Below are 10,317 nucleotides of genomic sequence, written 5' to 3' on the forward strand. Positions count from 1 at the left end.
TTCGATTAAAAGCGGTAGAGAGATGCGGCCGTGTAACGAAGATTCATATTTGATTACAGTTCGAAGCTATTGTGCGGCGAGCTAGCTCTCTGCAGTCGTAAAGCTACGTCACGGCCGTAGCTGGTTACCAGAAGAACGATAGCACAGATGAGAAAGAGAGATAATGTTTCTAATTTCCGAAACGAACCCGTGTGACGACTCGGCGCACAGGAACGCTTAGTCGAGGCTCTCTCCTCCCGTCTGTACTAGGCTCTCTAAACTGTCTCGCTAAATGAAATCACACTTCTCGCACGAAAACTCTGTCACTTCTCGAGAAGAAGAAAGATAAAGGAAAACAACTCCGTGATCGTCCTGTATGAGTTTCGTGAAAATGTACGTGTGCAGCGGGACAAGGACGAAGAAGAAGAAAATTCATAAAGTTGGATACGTCCATCACATTTGTTAAATTAAATCACAGAGGCTCTGCCCCGAGGTCTCTATTATCACTTTAAAAAAATCATTACACTCGAAGAAGTTTGCCCGAAGGGGGCCAAGGTGAGCGAAGATGAACAGGCAAAGGAGGAGGAAGGAGGCACAAAAGAGCGAGGAGCGGGGCGTACATTTCATAAAGTTAGATGTGCCATTCGTATTTGCCAGGGGTGGCGGCGGTGGTGGTGATGGTGACGGTAGTGGTGGTGGCAGTGGCTCAGCGAAGGCGGTGGGGGTTGTATCTCTAACTCGAGCGCCTATAACATCCATATCTATATCCCATGTACCGGGTGTCCAATAAATCTATTACCCGGTCCCGTGGGGCTGGAACCGGCGGGTGCCATACAAACAAATACACGCATCTCGTGGTACACGTACGTGACTACCAGCGGCGTATAGACTGCATGAGGGATTGCTCCGATGCGCCTCTATCTCCGTTATGACTTCCAGCCGAGCGCCACGAAAGGCGATCACGCCTTTTTTCCTAGCTACCGCATGTACGTCTACCTTTCCTTTATTCCCTCCATCCTTCTTTCCTTTCGTCCTCCGGAGCGGTATCTATATTCGTTTTTGCCAGACCTTCCTAGGGGACCTGTCTCTGCGGCTTCTTCTTTGCCTACCACCCACTGTCATCTTCTTCTCCTTCTTCTTCGCGTTTTAGGAACAGGTGTTGTCCTGGAGGAACAGTCATCTTCTATCCTAATCATCTTGCGAGATTCTAAAATTCTCGATAGAATTGTGCGTTGGGGGGGAAAAATAACGAAGACTAAGCTAGAGATGGAAGAGTGGAAGGTGTATTGGTGAAGAAGGTAGAAAAGGACTGGAGGAGTCTGGTGATTCCCTCGCGGTTGCGCAGGTTCAGCGACGCGATCGGTTAGCTTCGAGGGAAGCGGAGTGAGAGGAGACCACTTTCCGAGCAATTGTCATGGACAAAAAAGCCCGTGGAACGTCGAAACGACGCCGGGAAGCGATAACCGTCGACGGATGGACACGCGGTTGGTCGACGGACGGAGGCGCGGCGTAGACAAACGAAACGAAGCCTGGCTGAGACCGGCTAGAAAACGAGCAGGGTGGTTGGTCGAGGGGTGGGGGGAGAGAACGGAGGAAAAAAGGGTAGAGGAAGGGAGGCGGAAAACGGTGAGGAGCAACGAGGCCCGGTGGAGGGCAGGGAAGAGTAGGAGGGCACGGTAATACGCGAGACGGAAACGGGCGGGAAAAAGGCAGTGCCTAGCGGAGAATAAAACCAGAGAAATTGTCATTGTGCTGAAGAGGTCCGGGCATATAACAATGACAGCGGCTGACGCAGCATCCCGCAGCTACAGATCATCCCTGGATATTAAAAAGTCGGCCTACCGCGCGCGCGACTCTCTCGTTCTCTCTTTCCATCTCTCTCTCACATTTTCCCCACTCACCACCCCCACCGCCGCCACCCTTTCTTCTTTTTCCTCCTCTGTTTCTTTTTTTCTACGTTTCTCGCCCCTTCCAGCGGTATCCGGGAACGCGTAACCGATACCAGGAACCCCCGATGAAGATACCAAGCATCAAGGATGGTGGTGGTACCCCCGTGGCTGGTGTGTTCTCCTTGTCCTTTCCTCTTTATGAAAACAATGGCGAGTACTCGCGATTTCGTGTCATCGACTCTCCCTCTCTTCCTATATCGGTAGGAATTGTCCTTGCATCGCGAGAGAGAGAGAGATGAGGTACTTGGGGTTATCGAGGAGGAGAGGGCCGGTATCCTGAAGGCTGGCGTTCCCAGGCTTCTGGCCGGGTGGTTCGGGAAGAAAGGGGTCAGGTTGAGCGGTTCCGGATGACTTGGACGAGAACGGATACGTCAATGCGACTAGATAGAAGAGAGGGAGAGGAGGGGAGGAGGAGTTTGACGATTGCAACGGGAGGGTAGTATTGACATTCCTGTGGCATGGAATGGTTAGAATGGAGCGGCAGCTTCATGGACGATCTTGCCCTAGCGGAATAACGCCTGCCTTTGTAGCAGGAGACACGCGGGGGAATCGAAGGAAGTAGGCACCGAATTAACCGAAGATTTAAACCGTCGAGCTAAGTATTATTGGGTGGGAAGAGAGTCTAAAGAGAATTCCCTATCCCTCGATCCCTGGGGTTGATTATTAGCGCTTGTCTCGCCAAGTGGATTATCCGACGTTTTATGATGTGTTCCTCCTGCTCCCACCACCCCCTTCCTCGTTGTCGACCAGGCCAGAGATTGAAATGTTCCTTTCGAATTCGAGAACGATAGGAGAAAATGACAAGGGAAGAGAGAGAGAGAGAGAGAGGAAAAAAGAAAAAAAAGAGGAAGAACCAGCGGTAGGAATTTGGAATTCTGTTAGTGTCATGCTGTCGATACTTTTCGTGTCCCGATGTGGATGGGATACGGAGATCCACCGAGAGAAATGAAATATTTCCATTAGATCCGCAACGATAATCCATCGGGCTCTCGCTGCACGACCGCCTCTGATGCTGGAATTCATCAGGACACTCTTCTCATGAAGTATTCAGTAACACATTGAATTAATACCGATCAGCCTGGCATCCGCGTGATGGCTATTAATGGCCGCGTGTCGGAGACCGTACGGAAAGATCCGTTCACCATCGATCGCCCCGTCAAAAATCCTGAAATCCTTCCACATCCCACTTTTCTTCAGGCATGCTTCGGACTAGGAAATTATTTCCACTCCGTACATCGTTTCGCGATGAAACTTCGTCGCGGCAGAACACCACCGTGAAATACGTTCAACGTGAAAATACCACTCCGAGTGGATCTCCTATACGTACGTGTATCTTCCGAACGTGTAAATCGAGGCAAAGCGAAATCACGGATCGCAAGATGAATAATGAGCCTGCCTTATCGTTGGTGTTTCGTGGATCCAAACGAAAATCTAAACGCGTCCATCCCGGCATACTATCGCCACGGGGAGCATTGAGTGCCGTCCAAAATTCGGTGCAAGAGTCCTAGTGCGGCCACTCGACGGGGAGGGTAACACATTGCATTGCAATGTGCATCCGTTGTTCCTAGCTGGCTATGGTGTGCGTATACAGGATCATGCAAATGTGACGCGTATGTGATACTCGTGTGGCCCATGACGTCTAGTGTCCTGCTGATGACGTTTACTGCAACCACGCCCTGTCCGTGCTCGTTCGACGTCCATCCTGGACAGGCATCGACCTCCTTAATTACCAAGGATTCCGCTAACGATCTAGCCAAATACATCTTTCGACTTCGATTCCTCCGCTCCCTACATCTGTTCCTCTCCATCCAAACTTTTAATCTCCAACAATCTCGCCACTGGTACACGCACCACCTTTCATTTTTACCGTACAAAATTGTACACCATTTGTTCGTTTCTCAATAAAAGCACATTTAAATCTTCCCTGTTGTAGTTTTCTTGTTAAATATATATTTGAGTATTCGAAAAAGAAAAAAATATGTGGAATATTCCGAGGGTCCTGTCAACGGTGGGTAGTTGGAATTTTATCGAACGATAAATTTCTTTCGATCAGATAAATAGGTCATTGTTGCCAGGCTGAATTCCATAATGACGTACAGCGGGAATTTCGAGCACGATTTAGCAATAGCTGGTAAGCCGCGGTAACCACCGTATGCTGGCCCGGAAACGTGTTGTAGTTGTGTGCGCCGAGCCAACAAATTTTTCATCGTAACAACGGCGTAAATGCACTGAACATTCCCCGAGCATCTTCCCTTCGAAAATTATGCCTTTCCGATAACCACCTTAAAGTCCCGTCGCATTTTCCTTCCCACGATTCTCTGAAAAATCGTTTAACAAATATCCTATTAAACACACCTAGCCTCTGATTTCCCCGTTCGACGATGCATCCGGTAATCTTACTGTCGTCGACGTTCACGATTCTCCGGAGTCGCCCGACGAAACGACGAAAGAAAAAAGAAATTGGAAAGAGCGAGAAGGAGGGAATGTCGAAAGGGAAACCGATGGTTCGCCACGTGATTCCACACGAGTGGTATAAAAAACGAGCAAATTGTTTTATTCGCCGGCGGTACTCACGGTTGAGCAGTAAATCTGGACCCACCGACCGACATCGAGAAGTCGAACACACGACAATGATATTCGATGGGAGTTTCGAGCACGACATCGAAATATCTGGTAGGCCACAGTGGCCAGAGTATGTACCTACTCGGGTACGGAAATGTCCAGCGAGATAGCCACTCGTAACGAACAATGGCCGATTCTGGTTTCGCCAAAGTCGACCGCGTCCCTCCCCGTGTATACAGGAATCGCTCTTTCCTCTCTCTCTCTCTCTCTCACTCTCTCTTCGTTCCCATCCCCACGTGGTTCTCTGGGTACCGAACCGCCATAATACACGGTATCGCTACTTCTGCCAAGTGAGCGACTTCCGTCTTCCTTTTCGTTCTGCACGACAATGGGACACAAATTTAAGAGTGTCTGCGAGAAAGCCGCGTACGCTCGTCTTCGAAAAGCTCTCCTCGAGAGACACAGAGAGAGAGAGAGAGAGAGAGAGAGAGAGAGAGAGAGAGAAAGACGGTGGACGGGGGTGCGTTTTCGTGAATAGACACATCCCTATTGACTGACGATCTTCCTTTTGACGATTCTTTTATTTTTCCGTCGTCCTAAAGGGGAGACTATTTGCAACTGACTACGATTCTACTTGACGAATTCATCGTTCTACGTTTCCAAGTAAAAGACGGCATTCTAGACTATTTTTTTCCACGGGGGAAATGAAATTTCCTGAGTGTGAAAGGAAGATGAAACATTTGGAGACTTTGGCCAGTTTTTCTCCACCGAGGCTCCAGCTTGTGCGATCTCATCTTTATGAGAACATATGTGAGAGATATCGAGCTAATCTTCGCCATTTTTCGTAATACTACCACTGACCGGTGGACGATCGCAATGAATTTCGGGATTTACTTGAAAATCTACGATTTTCGAGTTCCCTTACGAGAGCAATTCGTCGACGAAATCAATTAGAATGAGGGGTAGAAGTCGTAAAGTAGAGAATGGAAGGGAAAACGATGTGTCAGACTCAAACCTTACCAGAAAGGCGATTGATTATGATTTATGTCGAAGGATATTCGCATCGGCGAGTTGGTCGTGTTTCGCGATTCGGAAAATTTCATTTGCCATAGGAAATCTGAGCGTGACTATGGTCGATAGCTCGTGGACGTTCAATCTTTCCGATAGAATTCCTCCAGGAACGATTACGTTGACCAACAGAACTATACGATCGTCCTAATGAAATCGTCAACGTGAATAACGATTAGCTTTCTAATTTCATACGAGACACCACGATAATTACACACGAATACCGACATATTTATCGTCCTCAAGGGTTGTCCCTTTATCTCCATGAAATCTAAAGGGGTGAAGCTCAGACGTTAAATTAAAAGCACCAAGACTAATTACCTTGTTTCTCTGCAAATAATATAAATCGATCCCTAATTGTTCCAATTTTATTTCACCTCGAATTTCATACGTGTTTGCATTTTTCTAATTTCCTTTTTCAGTCCAAGTATCAGCAAAGTTCGTTGCGCGACTGAGATAGGAACTGCGCAACTCAGCCGTCAATATTTCGCCGCCATTGGTGCGGTGGCCGGGTAGGTCTTATTCAATATTAAGGAACTGACCGCGCCAAGCGCTGGACAATGCGTCTCACTATCGCAGCTGTCGACCTGGACGAGCACGCCAATTGATACCCCGAAGGACTCGCGAATAGTTCCCTAGGGACGCAGAATGCCTTTCCCTTCCTGTGGACATCCTGTTGAATTAATTCCACCGGCCTAAAGACGACCTACATTCTACGCGTGCTCTTATATGCACCATTCGGAGAAAATATATGTGTGTAGCAAAAGAAGACTTGAAACGACGTCTTCGACCTAAAGGATAGATTGAAACAGGTGTCGTACTTATTCTTAGTAACGAGGAGAATCGTTTGAATCATTTTTTCAGACTGTGGAAAAATATAATTGCATCTGGAGGAGCAGATAATTTTCAGATCAAGTAGAATATTAGCAGGCGAATTACGCGCAAGGTTACACCGTAGGGAAGGCAGTGCGTGAAATTGGCGAATCGATCATTAAACGTCCAAGCCGTTAAATTAACCGCCATCTACTCGGTCGCTAATAAAGTGGTCATTCTCCTGCCCCATCGAGACCCACGTTAGAACGTGTAGCTTGGTAGAAATCTGCCTTTAGCTATATAGAGTCTTACTCTAGAAAGTCGACCCGTCGCTTTCGACTTAATCCTTTTAATAAGGCGAATAATCCTCCAGCGAACGAATATTCCAAGTAGCTGTTCCGCGTGATAAACGTTACGGTCAAAACGGTTAACGTTAACGATCCCAACAAGTGCATTTTAAAACACGTTCGACGTAACCAGGGAAATTAATGTACACTTGAAGATCCAAGGGATCCTCGGCCAAGAGGAAAGTCTGGAAAGATACGAGGCGAAGAGTTCGGCAAGTTTTCCAGCTTGGCGATTAAACAGAGGCAGAAGCTGTGGCTCGTTAGGGAAAAGGGCTTGCCCTAAGTGATCTCGTATAACACGGGATTTTATGGAGAGTGCATCCCGGGTCTCTTTGCATGAATTTCGCGGGAGTGGGCTCTACTATCGAAATGACGATTATCGTCCATCTTGGCGAGATGTGGCCTCGCTGTTTCTACCTGCACCTCGATACACATTTCTCTTCAACCTCCTCTCGAATTTCCTTCCAAGATTTACACCGCTACCATACCGTTCTTCGTATACCAGCCACTATCAAACATTCATAGACGCGTACGAGTATGGGCTCTCTATCCTCGATTCATTATGAAATTTCCTATTTTCACGGTGACGTTGCACGGACACTTCGTTGATGAATTATTCGACGAGACGGGGGGGTACAAGGTGTGTAATTTTGATTGGAATCACCGAAACCATCAACAGGTATGCCTGATTAACACGTGGAGATCTTGAGACGTAGCTAGGCCAGGTTGATTGAGTCTGTAATATTAAACGCAATTCAACTTCCCAGACTAAGGTGGCTAACGACGGGCATATCGAAGTAAATGGGCCACTGTAGGATCGTTTCAGCCGAAACTTGAACTGCTCTGGAAATCTTTGTGCTATCCTAACTTCAAGCTGACCGATAATTAATAAAATCGATCTTTACATACGTAAGTATAACTGAACTCTGACGAGACCGAAGATTATTCCAAGTTTTCCCCTTCTTTCGGCTAATTTACCCAATCGAATTTTACGACGGTCGATTTACGCCGATCGAACGAGCCTCCTCCTTTCCGTGTATATCGGTCTCAAGATTTGTTTGCCTTGTTTTATGACGGGACCAGGTTGCATCAACTGTCTTATTGGATTCTGGCGAGGAGAAGACAGTGTCGCATACGGGGTAAAACATGTGTCTGTTGTGCACACATCACCCTGAAGGTACACGTGTCTACGTAGGAAGAGGAGGGAAATTTATAAGGTGGATTTGCAGGAAGAGGCAGGAATAAAGTCGAATCGAAATCATTCCAATTTCCGAATCTGAAAGTTTTGGGACGTAAGACGTTTCGTTGCTCCGTAGGCCTCCTAGGAGGACCACCACCCTGTCACGGAAAAGACAATCGTGGATGGGTGAGTGTAAGAGCAGTACGATGTAAAAAGGTAAGACGAGGAGGCGGGTTGGAAGTGCGCAGGACGAATAGCAAGCAGTGTCTCGTGGGAGTGTGCACCAGGTGCCGGGTTAACCCCTGCGGCTTAGATGTCTTTAGGCGGCGCGTTACCCTGTCGTTTCGTAACCAGAAGGTGGTAACCAATCGGTTGGTAAGGTCTGCCGGTGGCTTGGGAAAGAGGGAGACAAGGATGAAACGACGAGAAAACAAGGTGGATGCCGTCTAGACGCGTTTTCTACGTGACCAAGAAAGTCATTCTTCTTCGAAGGATCTATACAGGCCGAGAGAGAAGATCCTGTGTTAGTTTCTCCTCGCTAATGGAACATTGTAAATTTCCGTCGCTCTCTTCTGCGAAGAGATTTATCGGAGAGCAGTAAGCTCGATGCATCTCGGGACAGTTATCGTTTAGAAAGTTTCGCGCGATAAAACGTCGAGCCTTCCGCGATGAATTCTTCAGCCAGAAATGCCATTCCCGCGGCCGTTAAGCTCTCGAGGTGTGCTCCCGCGTGACCCTTAAAATACCCGGGATAAAATGAATAAAACGCTTGCGGATGGAACGGATGCAACGAGGGTGAAAGGTAGAAAGGTTGCGGCGACAACCGTGGAATTTTCATCGGTACCGCAAGATTGCGGTTAGATAACGAGCTCCCCCGAGATTGGTGAGTTTTAATCAACATTTCTCGATACCTTTCTCTTCGAAATTACACCATGTACGTATCAAATTACGACTACGATTCCGATCCAGGTGGGGATGGATGCAGCTAATAACATGCACGTCTCTCGAAGCACGGTACACGAGGATTAAGGCCAGGACGAACCAGAGGAGAAGTTGAAAAAGGATGCGACAGTATGGAAGGTAAGAAAGATGTTGGGGAAAGTGCATTTTGGGGTGGATTAGGCGAGGCCACCCCCTCGAAGAGGTACCGCAACGGCGTACTGCGGTGTTAGGGCGCAAAAAGGAGCAGAAAAGGCGCATGCATCCGAGGCCGTACGATAGGTAAGTAAAATAATAAAATACAAGCAACGTCGGTTGTACCGCGTCGATACGACGGGACCAATGGGAATCTGGGAAAGCCCGTGACGTCGTTGGACGCACGCCCGTTGCTAGGAGGGTCGTAGGTGGAGCTTGCAAGAGCGACGCCCCAGGAGGACAGGTGGAAAACGCAGGTGAAACGCGAGATTCCTACGGGCCGACGCTGAATTCGTGACGTGTACGGTGCACCCTTTTTCGCCTTCCTCTTGCGCCCTCCGTCTCGCTCTGTTTTTCGAACCAACCCCCTACCCTTTGTCGCAGTACCAACGCCCCTTTCGCCGAGAGGAAACCGCGGATGTCTCCCGAAAAATGGACGGTATTAATCCTTAAATGCGCCACTGTTTCACGCAAGTGATAGGAACTCGAATTCCTGCACCGGGGAATTGGCTGGTACGAATAACGATGGAGAATCGCTTTAAATTGTTAGGGTTCTGAAAGGTGAGTAGAAATTTCGAGAAAATTGAAAATTTCGGAACGAGATCTCGCTGGATCCAGAAGAAGACTAAGTCTAATTTCAGACAATCGACTCTTCCTATCTTTCGTGCAAACAATTTGAACGATTTGTAAATAGAAAAAAAAACTGGAGAATCCTTAAGGGAAGAAGAAAGTCCTAGGATCAGCGGAAGGACATAAAATTCGCTCCCTTATCCCTGCATCAAAGGTCGAGGGACGTCCTCGAACGCTTCCTCTGTCCAACGACAGAGGCGTCTCGAGTATTCCACGTACAAGTCGAGAATATGGAGGCACGTAGATACGTATTTCGTCGAAGAAATACCTTTTGGTCCTCTCCCACCAGATAGGAGGGGGAGTGAAGGTAGCAGAAAAGGCAGAAGGGGGAGAAAGGCGATAGAAGAAGTTGGTTGCCGTGGGTTGGAACCAGACAGGTTGATACCTGCGTGGAAGTAGCCCCCTGTACGTGTGTGTTTTCTACACAGCGAAGCGTGTCTGGCACGTATGGGCGTAGCTCGAAAGACGCCTGCAACTTTCATGCCACGAGACGCCTGGAAGAAGATGGCTGCCGGGTAACAGCCAGCCGCGAATAAACTGGTGAATGCTTTCGTTCGACGCTCCAAGCTACAACGAGAGCCCCGGAGAAATCCATTTTCGATTTGTTCCCGAGTGCTCTTTTCCCAGAATTTCTTTCGCCAGGCTAGCAATGGCG

At 48.1% G+C, this 10,317-nt stretch overlaps 1 protein-coding gene across 1 annotated transcript in view; it reads left to right on the plus strand.

Annotated features, from left to right (window-relative positions):
- The first annotated feature begins 544 nt into the window (after positions 1–544).
- The window catches only part of LOC108571227, a 29,524-nt gene continuing 19,751 nt past the window's right edge, over positions 545–10,317 (plus strand). Inside the window, exon 1 of the mRNA XM_017933227.1 lies at positions 545–697. Coding sequence (XP_017788716.1) covers positions 545–697 — 153 coding nt within the window. The remainder of the gene's footprint in view (positions 698–10,317) is intronic.

The sequence above is a fragment of the Habropoda laboriosa genome, unplaced genomic scaffold (assembly GCF_001263275.1).
Source record: "Habropoda laboriosa isolate 0110345459 unplaced genomic scaffold, ASM126327v1 scaffold57, whole genome shotgun sequence".
NCBI classification, from domain to species: domain Eukaryota; kingdom Metazoa; phylum Arthropoda; class Insecta; order Hymenoptera; family Apidae; genus Habropoda; species Habropoda laboriosa.